Below are 18,171 nucleotides of genomic sequence, written 5' to 3'. Positions count from 1 at the left end.
TGGCATTTGACTTTACTTCCACATTGGCTTCAGTGGCCTCATGTTGTAGTGGTTGCTGCTTGCATTTTCCTCGTGTGTTGTGTTGTCTGTACAGCTGTAAATCAATACTGCCCTCTTGTGGACACATTTTGGTACTGCACAAGTTTTTAAGTCACTAATATAGGCCTTTTCCTCATGGTGCTATCCAAAGTGATTTATACAGAGCAGCTCATGGACACTCAGGCAGGACATAAGTCAGATAAACTGCTCTATACAATTTCAGTTGTAGAATTGCATGTTTTTCCCTGTTACAGTCATTGTTCATACCATTGTTCATGTCACACATGTCCTCTCCGACCTTTTGGAGACACATGAACCATTAATTTATGACTATGTTATGTCTTTAAATAGTCAGATAGATAGATAGATAGATAGATAGATAGATAGATTGACTGATTGATTGATAGATTGACTGATTGATTGATAGATAGATAGATAAAAAATCATGTCTCGTGTCTTTTGCTTGCAAATAACTTTATGTTTTCATGTCATATACACATATTTACATTATTCAATGAACATCCAAACAGTTTTCACTCATCCTCTCTCTTTCTGTCTATCTCTTTTTGTCTGATCCCTGTGGGTGGAGTTACATACAGGCAGCAGAACAGAGTTTTATATTGGTCAAAAAAAAGTGTCAGTTAATGAGCCTTCATCATGCTGCCCAATGAGAACTATCTGCTGCCTGTTTCTGCAGAAACAGCCAACCAGACGGTCCCCAAAAGAAAATGTCTAAAATGACTTATTCCTATTATGTATTCCTGACAAGTGACCTCTAATGGCCATGTGGATTATGACTTTTGTTTGTCAGGAACAAACCCAGAAGTAGTGTGACCTTTTAGTTTTCATAGTGAGGATGTGAAGGTGGAAATGTGGGTCAACACATTGTGTGATTATTGACGAAGAAGACTGCAGATTATATCTGTTTTCCCTCTGACAGCAAACATTTTCCCAACTTTAACTAAGTAGTTTTAGTCGGCTAAACTCGACCAAATCTTAACTGATCTGTTGACCCATCCATCTATCCTGACTTGCTTGTCACTATAGATTTACATCATAACCACTAAGGCCACTAGAGGTGGCTGTCACTTGAACGTAAATATAATGTAAGTCATTTTGGGGCACTTGCATTGACGACTGATTCTGTCATTATTTTTGGGAGTCTTGACAGTCTTCCTTAAAGATGACCAAGCAGAAAACAATAATACGACGTGAAAACGACTGCCACAACAGTCTCCCAGAACATTTAAATACAACTAATTTGCAGCAGGAAATACATTTTGTAGGTAAAGTGATGGCACTTCGATTATGTTTTTTGTCAATGTAATGAGGAATTGTTGTTCATCACAAAGTGTTTATACTTGAACATACCAGCAAAATGTTTAATGACAACATATTTCATTTGTTTTCCACTCGCAATACAAATACACCCATAGCAACTAAAGCAGTGTAAAATGTTTAAAAATGGTTACGTTTAGGCACTTGCAGTACTTGCTTTAAGGTTACGGTAAGATCTAATCGTGATCTAATGGTTTAATACTTAGAACGTCTGCAATGGTAACAGTGAGACCAAAACCACAGAAAGATTGTAGTTTAGTGGTTTTGTTTAATCAGAACCATGACTAATCCTCCCTAATCTTAGCTAAAGTGCTTTTGTTGCCTAAACCAAACCACGCACAGGATCAGGATACTTCGGTCTCTGGTGTCAAAGTCCTGACCGTCTCCCTACAACTACAGAAATTTAGCACTTCCTACACTAGAAAAAACAATGTCTGTGAACATAATCCAGGCAGCAATTAGCAAAGCAAATCAGTTGTATATAAAATGAATTTTAGGGGACAAGGTTTTATGCTGATAGGGAAGTCTGGAAGGCAATGACGAACAACATATTCTGTCATTTAGTTTTAAGGACTTGTTGGTGAATCAGATGACAATTTGGTTTGAAAAATTCTCTGTCTGCTCATCTTCTATCTATCTCTTGTCTCTTTTCTCTTCCTTCACTGCTCTCTCTCCTGCTGTCCATCTTTGTTGATGACATTTTTGAAGAGCGTGAGCAGCGGCCTCTGGCTGTGCTCGTCCCAGCTCTTCATGAAGCCGCCGTAGCGTTTGCTGGCCGGCGGGCCACTCCAGCGAAAGTGCTTCATCTTGTACGTGCCATCTTTCTTCTCATGGACGCCACCTGGAAGCTGCTCCTGCTCTTGTTCTTCCTCCGCCACCTCCTGTGCCTTCACCCTCTCCTCCGCCGCAATCATCTCATTGGCAAGCTCCCGCCTCCTCATCTCTCCAGGGAAAACCTCGGCTGACTCCTCCTCCACACCGTTGGAAGTGTAGACTTTGATTGGGCGACGCTTTCGCCCCACAGGCTTCCCCCATCGGAAATGCTCCATGGAGTAGGAGCGCTTGGCCTGAGGGGAGGGTAAGGATAAGGAGGAAGGTAAATGAGAGAGGGCAGACAGAGACTCTGGGTCTGATGGAGGAGGTTGGAGGTAGGCGTCACCCGGGATGATGGGTGTCTCATTGGTGAGATCAGAGCGACAGAGCTGGATGCACTCCTGCAGGAGAAGAGAGAGAAGGTAAGAGGAAAACTACCCACACTGGCTGCATTTACATGGATCGGAATAATAGCCCAATCAGAATAAAAATGCTCCATGTAACCACCTCAATCAGAAGAGACGGGTCCGATCGGAATTAATTATCAATCAGGTTGAGAGGGGTGGTGTAAACATTTGATAATATGTTCAATAGGAAAATATTATCGCCTAATAACCATGTAAACACTTAATCTGAATAAATATATTCCTTCTGCACATGTTTGCCTCATGTGGGGTTAACATTAGGTGACGTGATGACATTCCGGGAGGACCTCATAAAAGTAACATGTAAGTAAAAGTAAAATATGGCGGCAACGAAACAAAACTGGTCTGTGGGTGCTATGACTTTTTTATTGGAGACCTTTAAAGAATTAAGGATAGATGAACACCTCGATGGTCGAAAGGCTCAAAACAACGAGTTGTTCAAACAAGTGTTTGAAAAGACGAGCAAAGCCGGAACTATCGACCAAATCAAAAACCACTGGAAAAGACTGAAGACTGCCTATTACAAGGCTAAAAGTCAAAACGGCAAAAGTGGTTCCGACCCGGCCAGTTTCCAGTTTTACGGTCTTATGGATGACCTGATGGGAGAGCGACCACTGGCGGACATGACTTGCTACGGTGTGGATGTTGGGTTGGAGGATAACTTGTCGGAGGCTCTTGTTCCTACTAAAGAAATCAGGTCGCAGTTGTGATTATTTTGAATGATGTCTTCATTAAAGGGGATGTATAATGCACATTTCTAGGTTTTTGAATGAGTTACAGTTAAAAAGAACTCCTTGTTTATCTTATGCTGGCTCTTTATGCAGCCCCTTAGTTCAGCTTCTGTCTGAAACAGGCTGTTTTAGAGCATTTGGAGCAGGTTGAAGTTCTGACTTTCAGGGAGCATTTTTACATATGTTCACCTCAGTTTTGGAACTTTGACCATGTTTAATATCTGACATCATATAAATGACAGAAAATCACAAAAAGCATGAAATGTCCCCTTTAAAACAACATGAGTTTGTTTGGTTGCACTTTAAACAGAAAGCTGCTCCTCTTTTTCATCCCTTAATAAAAGTAGCTGCTCATCAGGTCTTTGCAGTAGTAATAAGCTGCACTTGTTGTTACCACAGTAACCATAATAATAACAATAATAATAATAATAATATTTTATTATAAACTTGGAGTTATATTTGGTATTTGTGAACTCTGTGTGTGTGTGTTTGAGTGTGTTACCATCATGCTGCTCTCAGAGTTGAGCTCCTGACAGCTCGGATGCTCCCAGCACTGACTGACAGCTCCTCTGGCCACGCCCACTGTCACCACAGCCACCAGTAGCCACACAGGACACATTTTCCTGCCAGCCAATCAGAGACAGCGACACATACATTAGGGGCATTTTATCACTGTGATCTGCTGCTGCAGGAGTTACAGAAAAGCATCATAACTACATCACAACATATATTGAACTATGGCTTTATTTGACTAGTGGAATTTATATTTCAAAAGCCCAGTAATGGTTTTGAGAGTTATAATAGTATAGAAATAAATACCCAAAATTCCATTAAAGATTCTATTAACACCACTAAAACTACAAATAATACTACCAATAATAATAATAATAATCATGAAAATAATATAATTTAACAACAATCTTTATTTGTAAAGCACTTCTCAAACTTTTCTTACTTTTATTCATACACAGCCCAGCACAGAGAAACACAAAATCAAATTAAACATTTAAGTCATTTCAAACCAGTGTGGAATAAATATCAAACAGTAAAAAACATGACTTCAAAACTATTAAAAAATATATGTTTTAAAAAGTAATAATACCATGTTAGTAAATTTACAGTAATATATACATATACAATAGTGAGACAGGGACAGAAGATGTTTGTCACACGATGATCAACTGACACCTTTGATCATGAAAATAATTCATTCTGACGTCTGTGGTCATAAGAATTTTTCTTTTATGATCACAAAAAATTGCTGTAATATAATATAATATAACACTGAGAGGTGCCAATCCACTGCCTGATGATTACTTTAAATTTCACTACATTTTGCTGCTAATACGACTTTTATTTAAAAAAAATTTGAATGTATAACTTTTATTTGTAATGGATTTTTTTTGTCTGTTTGTATTTAATATTTTAAAAGTTGTTTAAATTATCTGTGTTTTTATTTTTTATATTGTAAAGCTGCATCTCTGTAAGGTACTAAATAAACATGTTCAAAATTATCTTTTTTATTAAATTATATGTATAATTAATTGCTATAACATCTCAAAACCATTTTGCTTTAAAAATACATGTAAAGCTAAAAAAAATACATGTACTGACCTGCCTACCAGTATTTTTATGTTTGATATTTCATTATATTTCATACAGCTTAGATTTTTATCTGAAGTCTGTTCTGTTGGTTTTCTGTTATGTTTATTTTATTTCATATATTTTTGTTTTTATTGATCATTTTGTTTAATTCAAAAAACGCTGGTTTTGGGTCATTTCATTGTTGTTATTTTCAGTTATAATATTATATTATTACTTTGTTGCATTGTTGTAGTTGTTTGTATTTACAATTTTTCATCTTTGTGGACAATAAAGTTGTATTTTATTCCATTCTTGTCTCTTCTGTTCTATTAGTATTGAATTATTTTTTAATGATGTGTTTTTAAAAATAATTGAATAGACATTTAATTTACAACCTATAACTCATAACACAACATAGTTAAACATACATACATGACAATAATTATTATATTGGTAATTATATTGAGAATATTCATTTAGTATTTATTTATAATAAAAAACTGTTTAATAAAAAATTTTTTTTAAAAAAGAATGTATACTCACCACATTGTCCTGTCTGTCTCTTTCTCTGATGTTTTCTTGTCTTCTCGGCCGTTGGACAGAGATTTCTGTTGTTCCTCCGACCGACCGGCTGATTTTATATCCTGTCAGCCAAGGACACACACACACACACACACACACACACACACACACACACACACACGAATGATGACATTACCTAAAATCTCCTCATCGTTCTCCCATTTATGCTCGTAAACACACACCGCTGCATGGACATGGACAATCAATGAAATATCATCCCCTTCTTCCACTTACACACACATACGCACACAAGCACACATCATCGTCATCATCAACATCATCATCATCATCAACATCATCACTCTCCAGAAAAAAAACTTCCTATAACTTAAAAGCAGAACTTTCTTGGGAAACAAGACTAATCAGAGTTCAAAGCCACATAATACACATATGCAGCAGACTTTATAGAGCTTTTTCACCACAAACATTTTGACTTGTTATAGCAGGTGTAACTAATGACATAAACAAAGGTCACTACCTTGCTGCTGTTGCGGCGCAGTGTTAAATGTCAGGTGACATATCAGGCAGATTAACACTGAAGTGACATGTTGTCACAGGGGGAAAGATGGGATTCAAACCTATGAGTCAGAGTCTACAGTTACATACAAACTCACCTGCTGCAGCATCTTCCCATTGTCTGAGCCCTCAGTGTGACTGATGGATCTGGAGGGGACTGATTCGTTTAACGGCACATCGGGGAAAAGGTTGACGTGGATGAAAAGCTCTGTGTCCACCAGGAGTCTGTCTTTAAGGCCAAGATTCAACACCAGCAGCTGTAAAATTATAAAGGCGTCAGTTTTCTTAAAACCATAAAAGTGCTTGTCAGATGGTCAAACAGTGCTTGAAAGGAGACATCTCATGCATATTTCCAGGTCTATATTTTTATTTTGGAATGTCTTTGTATGATTTACAGTTCAAGTAATATCTATGAACAGATATCTGCATATGAATGAAGAATCTGTAGGCAATAGGGCAAGATTTTGGCACCGGAAGCGTTCCAGTTTCCGTTTGTAGTCTGAATAGTATTGACCAATCACGTTTGAGCGGGCTTTGGTTGCATGCAGGTAAACAGTCTGTGTGGAGAGCAGAAGAGATAGAAAGTATTGGCTGAAATGCAATCTCTGAACCCATCGGCTATCGTCTGATGACACTTAAGCTTTTTAATAGCTTTTTTTTTAATTATCTGCATTGATATGCATATATCTGTTTATAGAGATTAGCCAAAATATCATCTGGACCATCTGAAGTTGCTAATCGGACTGTAAACAATGACCAGCACACGGCAGAGGATATCCGGATATCCGCTGGCTACACCGGAAGCCAACGGATATAGTGGCTGTTATCATCAGACCAATAGCTATTGGGTTCCAAGATTGTAGTTCAAAGAACTCATTATTTTATAATAACATTATCTTATATTGGTCCTTATGCACCTGCTCAGTTCAGCCTCTGCCTGAAACAGGCCATTTTGCTTTGGATGTATGACTTATATTAAATATAAAATGCTTGTTTTTATTATAGCCATTGGAAAAAGACATTGGTTTATGAGTGAAAGCACAGTACTTCATGTCAGTCTATCATTATAAACTTTTTCTAATGGAACAAATGGAGCAGCTTCTGGGGGCCGGCAAGCAAATATAAACCCATTAGAGGATTTATATTTACCACAGCCTTGAACCTCCATTCAATCCATTACAGACACACAAATTCACCTTCTTCTCTCTCGTATGTTCAGGAACCGTAAGAAGAGGTAATGGCATGATGAAACAAGCAGACAAGTTGGACTCAAATCAGTGACGTTATCAACCCAATAACTGGAAGCACTTTATTCACCAACTCTTGCAACTAAATTCAGTCTGTCTTCCTGTCTGTTGTTCTGTTGTCTAAACTGAACAAAAAGCACAAACAACAAACAAGTAGTGAACACAACACTGACTATTAAGTTGATATGTTGAACTTGTTAGCAAACAACTGTTTATTTCTACATCCAGCAGTTACGGAGCAACATTATCATTCGTCCACCTGGTGAATGTAAGTCCAATACTCACTCTCTTTTAGCTCTGTTTTTGCTCTCTACCAACTCCTGAGGGAAATATCTGGCTCTTTAGCTGCTAAATGTTCCACTATGTTCACCAGCTAGTCTATTTCAATGATCCTACAGTGCTTCCTCAGAGCCACCAACAGGACAAACGTTACTTTTTTAGCAATATCATGTCTGTAGTTCGTTCTGTACAATATGTTTTTTTTATGGGATATAGTTAACATGGCTACAAGGGTGGTGGGTTGATTGTAAGCTTGGGGTACTTGGGGTACTTTTAAAGCTGTACTTATACAAGTTTTCATCTAAACAATAGATCTATTGAGTGCAGTGTGAAAAGGGTCGCCTGTAGTGTATCCCCAGCTCTGCAGATCCTCTCAGCTCTACGGAGCTTTTTAGTGCCTTCCAGCTCATTGTTTTGATTGTTTGAGCCCTTAACCTTCACTCTCATCAACCTTGTTTCCAGCAGCAGCAGCAGCAGCATCTGTTTCCAACAATCAAGCTCTGATAAACCCACTGTACACTACCTGCCCAGAACCAAACTGCAGAGAGACAAAGTCTGCAGCAAACTGAGTTCGACAAATGTGTCAAACCATAAACGCCAGATCTGTATCCTTAAACATGAAATCAACAGATCAGTGTTTATTCACATTTTTATTCAGTCTATCACTTAAATTTGCTGTGTTATGTCAGATTCTGTAACTTGTAGTCACATTACTTTGATCTCATTATATTACCTTCCAGGCCAATGGCTGCCAATCCCTTTAGAGGATTATCAGGATAAGATGTCATACCCAGTGCTGAACACACACATACACACACACATACAGAGTCTCCTGGCTGTCCTGATGCTTTTCCATTGACGTGAATTCAGAGCTGAGACGCACAGGTCAACAGGTAGGAATGTTGTTCAAATATAGAGAGCATGTGTGAGTGTGTGTGTTTCACCTTAAATGAAAAAAATCATGTTTTGAACCAAAAGACCATACCAGTAGAATTTAATGTTTTAGCTCATATTGGCTTCTTCGCTGGAGCTTTTCATGCAGTCATACATTTTCCAAAGTTTTCAATAAGTGTTGAATGGTTTGGAAAGGTTTCAGTTGATTTCTAAAAAAAACAGCTTGTAAAGACTTCCAGAAGATAGACACTCACAGTCAACACTTATTCACTTTTATTTTTAGGGTCCAGGTGTCATCATGTAGTAATACATTGGTTTAAAAACTCTCAAAGGAGCATTTAAGGAAAAGAAAAAGTCAAATCCAAAAGACATTAACATTGCGAAAAGGACAACCTTATTGCCAGACAAGGATGTCGATATTGGACAATTCTGCAAACTCTGGTTACCATCAATGACAACGTTTTTTTCATCTAATGCCAACAGTTTTAAAACTTTCTACAATATCTGCTCATGACAACTACAGTATGGTTAATATGACTATGATCAATATTTTAATAACAAAGCATGAAATGTCAGTGTGTAATGTCAGAGGCATCGCTCGTAGTGATGAACCTACAGAGAATTATCAGTGACTCTGCAGCTCCCCCAGCTTTATAGTGAGTTTCAGCTTATTGTTTAGCTGTCCAGCTGCAACTTTACTGTTTTGGTTCACTCTCAGCGCTCTCATAGCATCATTTTGGGCCGCAGCAGGCAGCTGTTTTCACAGAAAAAGCTGTAAAAAGCCACTGTACACTACCTGCTCAGCACCAAGCAGCAAACAGACACAGTTAGCTGTAGACTAGCTGGTGAACATAGTGGAGCATTTAGCAGCTAAAGAGCCAGATATTTCCTTCAGGAGTTGGTAGAGAGCAAAAACAGAGCTAAAAGAGAGTGAATATTGGACTTACATTCACCAGGTGGACAGAAACATGAATGATAATGTTGCTTTGTAACTGCTGGATGTGGAAATAAGCAACTGTTTACTAACAAATCCAATATATCAACTTAAAAGATGATGGTATGTTGTGCTCACAAATTGTTTCTGCTGCCCCCCAGTGGCCAGAAAATCAGTTAATGCAGATTTAAGATTTGGGAAAGGTTGGGTTTATGGCAACTAAATTATGATTAAGGTATGGTAATGGTAGAGCCACTAAAGCACTTGGCAAAGGTAAGGGTTAATAAAAGGGTGAATATTAATTGCAGCTCTATGACGGGATGTGAATTCTGTCTACACCCTAACCTCCACAACACGGACACCGTCTCTCTACTTCCTGTGTTGGCACTGAGCATCAATGGACATAATTTGTGAGGTTGCTGTTCCTCAGCTGATTATCAAATCTCAGATGTCGGCCATGTTTATAATTTAGCCCAGAATTCATAGCAAATTGGTCCCACTGAAGCTGGTAGAGAATGTGGCAATTTGAAGGGGTCCTGGAGGTTCTATTTGCGGCACAATACATGGACAAAAGGTTTTGTAAGCTTCATCTGGACTTTGTTTTGGCTCTTCAACAGATTTGACCAAAAGGTGTGAACCTTTCCTTTGACCTGGCTGTGACCTCGGCAGTTGGTTTCACAGCATCCTTCACTACAACTACTCTCTTTACATCAGTTACTTTTTTCACTTCAAGGATTTCAAGATTTCATGGCTGAATCATGACATTGATGTAACATGAATATCAAGACCTGTATTACTGATCAACACCCTGTTTCATTGGCTAAAACTTACCAAGACTTTCAGTGATCTCTTCCATCACCAACCCAGTGAACGTTGAAGTGGTAACATTGTGCCATTGGATTAGGTTGAGCCTGGCTGTGATGTTAACAGAGTTTAAAGGGATTTAGGTCTCATGGACATCAATTGGACTTTATTTCAGCTCTTCATCAGTTCTTCACTAAGCTAACTCCAAATCTACAACTGAAGTCTAACTTTGGGTGAAGTCTGGACCTCATCTGGAGGCTATGATGTCCAACCCTGTAGTTGAACTGGCAACTAAAACTGATTCTACTGTTGACTTTACAGGAAGTTGCTATGGATAAAAGTCAACAACAACCAAGGAGGGCGAATTACTGAATGTTCACGATGGAGGTGCAATCCATTTTATTGATTTTAGTCTTGCTTAGCGGCTGGTGTATCCGACCTGTCACTGGTGACTTTGTGTCCTCTGATGAACACCCAGATGTTGGACATGATGAGGATGTACATCCCAACACATTCACTGAAACAAATGCTGATGTACTAGACATGAACACTGAAATAAAACATATACCTGAAGAAAACGAGGAAACAAACTGGGACGAACCGGACATAAACAAGGACAACTATGAGGACGCTGACTGGCATCCTCCTAACTCCTTTCTTGAAACACACTCCGACCTCCAACCTGACGTCCCACCAGTAATACGCAGCAGCATCAGTGCTACTGATGTTGGCACTGACCAATCCCCCAACCAGACTACTGGGAGTTCAGCTAAACAGTGTGGCGAGTACAGCAGCCAGCTGACTTCTAATGGCCAGTGCCGGCTGGTGGCAACACTGCCTCCAGTGGGAAAGAAGCAAAAACGTTGCCCAGATATGTTTCGCTGTACAGATGATGTTTCCTACTGGCTCCATGAGAACCGGAACAGAAAGGAGCAGCTGGAGGAGCTGAGGGAGACAACATCGGAGCAGCGAGAGGAGCTGAGGAACCACTGGCATCGAGTCAAGGCCCTGGAGATGCAGGTAGACTGGCTGTTCCCTGCTTTACTGTATATTTGTTTAAAGACACAATGAAATGGCAGTTTAACTTTCTTACTATGATGTCATTTCTGTTGAAATAGGTTGTCAGGGTATGAAATACATTGTTAACACGTTTCTGTCCATCCTTTCATCTTAGCACTGCACTACCTGACAGAAGTTCTTGTCACATGTCCTCTTGTGGCAAAAGCAGATTTCAAAACTTCCACCTCCTGGCAAACTGTATAATTAATTAATTGTTTGTGGGATTTGACATTCACCAAACATGTTCACCAACTGCACTAAACAGAAACAATACAGCCAATGCTAAAAACAGTAACAGTAACTGTGATAAATGTGCATATTAGTGAAGTTTCTATTAAAATGGGGGGAAAGGATTATTCAGGCAGGTAAACACAACACCTTCTTCTCTCTGTTTATCTCTGCCTCTCTTTATCTCTGTCTGTCTTTATCTCTCTGTTTTGACACCACCTAAGTCCTCCTTAACCCTGAATGCTAACAGGATTAGCTGCAGGCCTTTTGGCCCCTGCATCCTTCTGAGTCTGTCTGACCTAGAGAGCATTTTTCTGGGCTGCAGTATTTCCATGCACCTACAACTCTGGAGGTCTGGAACAATTAACAAAATGAAATGATATCACAGGTTAATGATTCAAATACCTGGTCATATTTTATGCTTTGTCTTTTTACCCTGATCTCCACAGCTAGTACATGAAAAACTAGATTGAACATTAAACCTCACCAATACCAGCTATAGATTAAATTGTCTCCTTTCTTCTTGCTTTGTCTCTCAGAGTGAAGAAAGTGTTAGTTTGAACTCAACCTTTGAGAAGCGGTTGCGTTCTCTGGAGTTGCGATACGCCGAGGCCGACACCCTGCTCCACATGCATTCGGCGCTGCTGCACAAGATGCAAGCACAGCTTGACAACCTGTCAGCCACAGTGGAGAGCATGAGCCGAAACACGGGCTGCATGATCAAAGTCATCCGAACTACACCGCCGCTCAGCATGCGAGACACACTGGCATCAGGTACACATGCAACAAACACACTGGTGAGTTACAAGTTGCATGTTCATGCAGCTCTACTGTCACATGGAACATTTTAACACAAACTACACACAGCAGCAGTTTTTCATGCATACATGCATACAACACATTTATTTTACTGTCATGAGTTTAGGTTTAGCAAACAAAAATCAGAATATGCTGCAGTGTGTAATAAATTTCATTTCTTGGTTTTGCATGTAACACACTGACCATTGCTGTTTGTATTGTGTTTGTATTTGTGTTATTTCTTATGTCACATGTTCTTGTAGAATATTTAGGCTGAATACTGTTATCCAAAGGATGGTCTCACCCCAGAGTCAATCAATCAACTCATCAGCTTATCTGTTAGAACAAATGAGAGCAGGCCGAGGGGTTCCAGTCCATAGTTTGAATTGTTTTTTCTGACAAGAGAAGATAAGAATAAACATGAGCTAATCATTTAGTCATCATTGTGTTTGATTACAATAAATTGATAATTCAACAAAGATAGCTTTAACTTCAAACACAAGTATTATCCAGACAGTAAGTAATGTAACTACTACTAAAACACTTGTACAGCAAACCATATAGCCATCAAAGATTTTTTACTTTAGAACTATCAAACAAACTATCAATCAAAATTCTAGTACTTACCCAAACTGTACCATCATGCATTCCAGCTGACATATTCCTCCACACAGGGGGCCAAAAATGAGGCTGAATATATTATTAATTGACAATCTTGTAAGGTAAATCTTTGTTGTCCAGTTCATTGGTTCTGACTAATGATGCAGTTTTTATTATGGAGATTATGAATGGTGTGTTTACTTGCACATCTGTGTGTTGTTACATTCACAGGGAACACTGCAAAGTTTCTATTTAACAGCAACAACATGGACTCAACAACACAACTCAGGCTTTAATCCGTTTCATCAGTTTGACTGTTTTGTGATGCTGTCTCTGTCTCTGTCTGTCTCTCCCTCAGACGGACAGTACCTGTCTTTCTGTCCATCAGACTGTGCATCTCTGTATCACAATGGTGTTCGCCGTTCTGGTGTTTACACCATAATCCTGTCGCCAGGCGCCACCCTGCCCGTCTACTGTGACATGGAGACCGAGGGTGAGACACACACCGTATACTGCATACACATTATATATTCACAGGTGTATGCAACGTGCAATATGTGGGTCAACACATTGGTTCAAATGCCAAAAGATATACACATTTACACAAGTGTACACATAAAGCCATGTATACAAATGTATACAGTATATCTGTGAGTGTACATATCTACTATATGTGTAATCAAATAGAGCTACAGATGCTTTTCTCAATTGAGTGCTGACTGAAAAATTGGACAGTATTCATTCCAAAACAATTGGAATGGTCATTTTTACATTTGCTGATCAAATACATATTATAACAATGAGGTAACCAAGAGTCTATTAATTACATTCATATAAAACTACTTTACATAATCCAAGTTTAGAAGTAAGATTGCATGGATTCATGTTTTTCTACAGACAGAACTTTCAAGTGAAATATATTCAAAAGATTTGCCGCCTGTGAAGAACAGGTGATTGGTATCAAATCAGCTGATTCAATTTACATTAAATTTGGGATCAATATTGTATTGGCCAATTGTGACAACATTAGGATATTGATCAGTGATCAGATTGTACAATTTTAATAATATGAAATTGATATCAGGCGATTCTATTGACATGAAATTGATACTCAGGAGACGCTAATGACATTAGAACTTCATCAGTGATCAGATCATCTATCTATATCATCTATAATCATGATTCTATCAATATTAAATTGGTGATCATTGGATTGGCTAATTCTACTGACATTTAATCAATGATCAGTATTACCATTTTTTTATTGGATCAGCCCATTCTGACAACATATGTGTATGCCTTTATGTGTCTGTGTGCCATATAGTATGTGTGTACACCTGTAATGTGTTTCTACGGTATGTTTACTTAAATGTGTATTTTTTTAGCCAGTATTTAAACATGACATATTTCTGTATCTGTATGTGTTTGTGCATCAGGTGGCGGCTGGACGGTGTTCCAGCGGCGGCGCGATGGCTCGGTGAGTTTTAACCGCGGCTGGTCGGAGTACCGCGAGGGTTTCGGCGAGCCGCGAGGAGAACACTGGCTGGGCAACCAACAGCTCCATCTGCTGTCCAACCAGGGCCACTACAGCCTCCGCATAGACCTGCAAGACTGGAGCCACATCCACAGACACGCCCTGTACCACAGCTTCAGGTACACAGACAGGTAGAAAACGAGACAGACTGGGAGAAAGAAAGGTGTAGATAGGTAGTAACAGTCAAGAGACAACCGTTAAAAGGTAGACAGAAAGGTAGAAAATGAGACAGACTGGGAGTATTTACAAAAGAATACTGTATAAAACCAGCCTTTATTTAAATTAGGTATTTCTTCAATGTTTTTCTCTTTTTTTGTGCAGATTTATACATTTGTTTAACATTCTAGCAATATTTTATGATGAATTTTTATTTTTATTTTACAATAGTAGGACTGTAAAAATGCAGATAATGTCTACAGTAAATATTTGTTTTGGTTTTTTAAAATTCTCTGTAGAATAATGAAAGGATTTTTTTACTGTTATTTGATGCTAACTGTTTGGCAACCTTTGCTGCCAAACTTTCTACCGTTTTTTTACTTTTTTTTTTTTTTTTTTTTTTTACATTTTTTTACAATAATTTTTTTAACTTTAAATTTAAAGTTTTGCTGTAAAAAAAAACAGACAGTTGCCTTAATTTTACATTCAGTAATAGGATGTGTATTTTTTGTATTTTTACATTGGATTCAATGTAATTTAACATTCAAGACCATTAAGTAATTGAATAATCCTGTTTAAAAAAAAAAACAACATAATATTCCATTATTTTAATTTACAGATTACAGCCTTTATTTTATGGTGAATATTTTTAATAAAAATAATTTACTGTGTTTTTATGGCATTTACACTTAATGTGGAAAAAAAAAGAAATAATACAGTAAATTTCTTTGAAATAACTTTTTTTTTACAGTGTAGAGACAACTGTTAGAGACACATTCAAAGGTAGACAGACAGGTAGGAAATGTGACAGACTGGGAGAAAGACAGATGTAGATAGGTAGTAATAGTATAGACTGTTGGAGACACATGTAGAGGTAAAGAGACAGATAGGTGGTGATGTGATGACAAGGAGAGAGGCAGACTTTAAGTTTTATGGAAATAAGTGACAAACTCACGCACTCTCACTATGACTGGATTGAATGATCGCTGAACCTCTGCAACAATTTTCCAGTCATGGGTGAGCAACCACAGGCACGACAAGTCTGTCAGGTTTATACTCAATATACAAAGAGTTTGGAAGGTGATGTCATGTTTTTTCCGCCTTGCCAAACACAAGAACAAAAAAAGTGTAAGGAATGGATTAAACAGTGTGTTCGTCTGCTCCAATGTGAGCTGTAATTTTGTGGGGTTTCATGTTAGAAAAATCCCTGTTCATATCTGGAACATCCACTGCACCAGAGTGGCAGTCCTGAATACCACTATATCAGAGTTTACATGGCTAGGCAGCAGAGTTAGCTGCTCTTTCCTGCTTTATATTTGATTTTAAGAGGTTTACACTCCATCACCTAAGATAGCATCACATTTGCCAAACATATTTGAAAATAGGAAGCATAAATCAAACTTCTGTGTTGCTTTTTTTCTATAGTAACCATCTATGGGATTAAAGTTGTGTCATAATTATTGAAAATAAACTTCCACATATCAAACCAAAAAAATTAATTGAAAGTGAAAAATAAACTGAAAGCAAAAAAGTGACCTTAAATTCAAAATTTTCGATAAAACTATACATTTGATTACAGTATTCTCCACTTTTCTTTCACTGATCAGGATTTCTCTTTTGTCTTCACTTTTTGCTGCATAAATTTTCAGTTTCGCTGTTGAACTTTAATGGTCTGGTATTGCAACAAGTACAACTTACCATTGACCTGTCCCTCCAAATGTAATTGGTTAATGGGGATGTAGCCCTGTAACACCTGCCCACATGCCCTTTGTGTCAGAGCTGAAACTGAAAATTAAGCAGCAAAACTGAAAAAAAGACCACAAAAGTTTAATTCAAGTTTTGCTTGTGAGGTCATTTTTTTGCTTTCAATTTATTTTCATTCGCCATTCAATTAAATTATTTTTTTATTTGATGCTTGGGAGATTTTCTTCTAAGTATTATGACACAAATATAATCCAATAGAAGCCAAGGATTATTTAACACTGTAAATATTAATATGTTCATATATAACAGTTTATTGTGAAATGTTTGGTTTCTTCTCCTCCTGCAGGATAGAGAATGAGGAGAACCAGTACCGCCTCCATGTGTCTGGTTTCAGTGGGACGGTGGAGGATTCATTCGGTTGGTATCATGACCAGCAGGGCTTCAGCACGCCGGACACTGGAAACATCTGCGCCGAGATCAGCCATGCCGGCTGGTGGTTTCACCAGTGTTTCTATGCCAACCTCAACGGTATCTACTACAAGGTAGGACCACAAGACAAGATATAGAACAAAGTCATTAACTTAGAGCCCTTAAAAACTTGGTGTCATGGCTAAACAATTAACACTCAAAGTTAAAGCTTGGGGGAAAAAACACCCTTTGTTAATTCTCATTATGAGTTTAATTGTCAAAAGGTGGCAACATTGGCAAACAACCCCACAATTATCATCAGATTTTGATTCAGATATTGCTAAATCCTGATTGGTGCACAGAAATACATGACATCACCTTTTTCCAACTCTTGTCCCGCCACTTCAAACCACTGAGAAAAATATCCGAAACTGTTCCAACTTTGAGGATTGTATCGTTCATGGAGGACTCTATCATTCATAGCAAGAAGCTCGTTGAGAAAGTAGATTTTCATTGCCTTTAATATAGAAATAAGATTGTTTCTATGTTGTATTAATGTTGACTTTGTTTTTTTTCCATCAGGGAGGGCGCTACTCTCTGAGGACTCAGAACCTACTTGGACCGGATGGCATCGTCTGGTTCTCCTGGAAGGATTCAGACTTCTACTCTCTGAAGGCGGTCAAAATGATGATACGACCACGCAACTTCAGGCCACGTCTGTCGCCATAGTGATGGAGTGCTTGTCATAAAGCTACAAGTCTAACAGCCTACAGCCCTGCGATGTTCATAACACACCATCATTTGTGTTAGACCTTGGAAAGTTTGACATATGGGAGGCACCACAGGACAGATGAAGCAAAAACAAATCACGTTTCACGTCTGTATTAACAACAATCAACACAAGATGGCCACTTCTAATTTCAGGAACTGCTCATTCTGTTTAGCAGCTTTTCAGTATCGTCTGTGAAGCATTTGGAAAGCTAATGCCAAATTTTAGTGGTTTCACAGCGCAGAAGCTTGTTGAGAGAGAAAGTCAGTGGACCCAGAAAAGATCCCTGTGACACACCAGAACACACACTACAGTATTCTGGGTTTATATTGATGTGATGGAGATCATTAGTGTATAATATGTACAAAAAACCTGATTATCAAAGCAGACGCAGATTTTACAGCCAGTATTTAGTTGTTTTTCATTCTGCTTATATCTTCCAGTTCAAGCTTAGCTACTCAAACGTGTCTACATTTTGTATTTGAGAAGTGTAAAAACTTGGTTAGGGCACATTTTTGAATACAAATGTTTTACACAATCTGAATCATGTGAAACAATCTCGTTAATTACTTTCTAACTTACAATGAACTTCCACGTAGTGACATGATTGGGCAGGTAATAAAATGATGTCTTAATTTTTGTTAATTTGTTTGTGTTAATTATACTTGAAAGATGTTTACCAGTCATGGTCAACTTTTCATTTACCTTTATCCATTTAACTTTTTTTTA

The 18,171-nt window shown here is 38.2% G+C and overlaps 2 protein-coding genes across 2 annotated transcripts; one reads left to right on the top strand and one right to left on the bottom strand.

The window, feature by feature from the left end:
- Window positions 1-513: 513 nt before the first annotated feature.
- On the bottom strand, window positions 514-6,366 carry LOC122970072 (pro-opiomelanocortin-like). The gene is made up of 4 exons (XM_044336185.1): window positions 6,127-6,366; window positions 5,474-5,574; window positions 3,849-3,969; window positions 514-2,591 (listed from the first exon to the last, which is right to left on the bottom strand). The coding sequence occupies exons 1-4, from the start codon at window positions 6,136-6,138 to the stop codon at window positions 2,037-2,039; spliced, it is 789 nt and encodes a 262-aa protein (XP_044192120.1). The 5' UTR covers window positions 6,139-6,366; the 3' UTR covers window positions 514-2,036.
- Window positions 6,367-8,086: 1,720 nt separating this feature from the next.
- Window positions 8,087-18,087, top strand: LOC122970165 (angiopoietin-related protein 7-like). The gene is made up of 7 exons (XM_044336228.1): window positions 8,087-8,447; window positions 10,000-11,206; window positions 12,013-12,247; window positions 13,230-13,364; window positions 14,308-14,524; window positions 16,612-16,807; window positions 17,256-18,087. The coding sequence occupies exons 2-7, from the start codon at window positions 10,559-10,561 to the stop codon at window positions 17,400-17,402; spliced, it is 1,578 nt and encodes a 525-aa protein (XP_044192163.1). The 5' UTR covers window positions 8,087-8,447; window positions 10,000-10,558; the 3' UTR covers window positions 17,403-18,087.
- Window positions 18,088-18,171: the final 84 nt, after the last annotated feature.

This window comes from Thunnus albacares, chromosome 19 (genome assembly GCF_914725855.1).
Source record: "Thunnus albacares chromosome 19, fThuAlb1.1, whole genome shotgun sequence".
NCBI classification, from domain to species: Eukaryota; Metazoa; Chordata; class Actinopteri; order Scombriformes; family Scombridae; genus Thunnus; species Thunnus albacares.
Note: the sequence above shows the minus strand (reverse complement) of the source record. Positions and strands in the feature narration are given on the sequence as shown.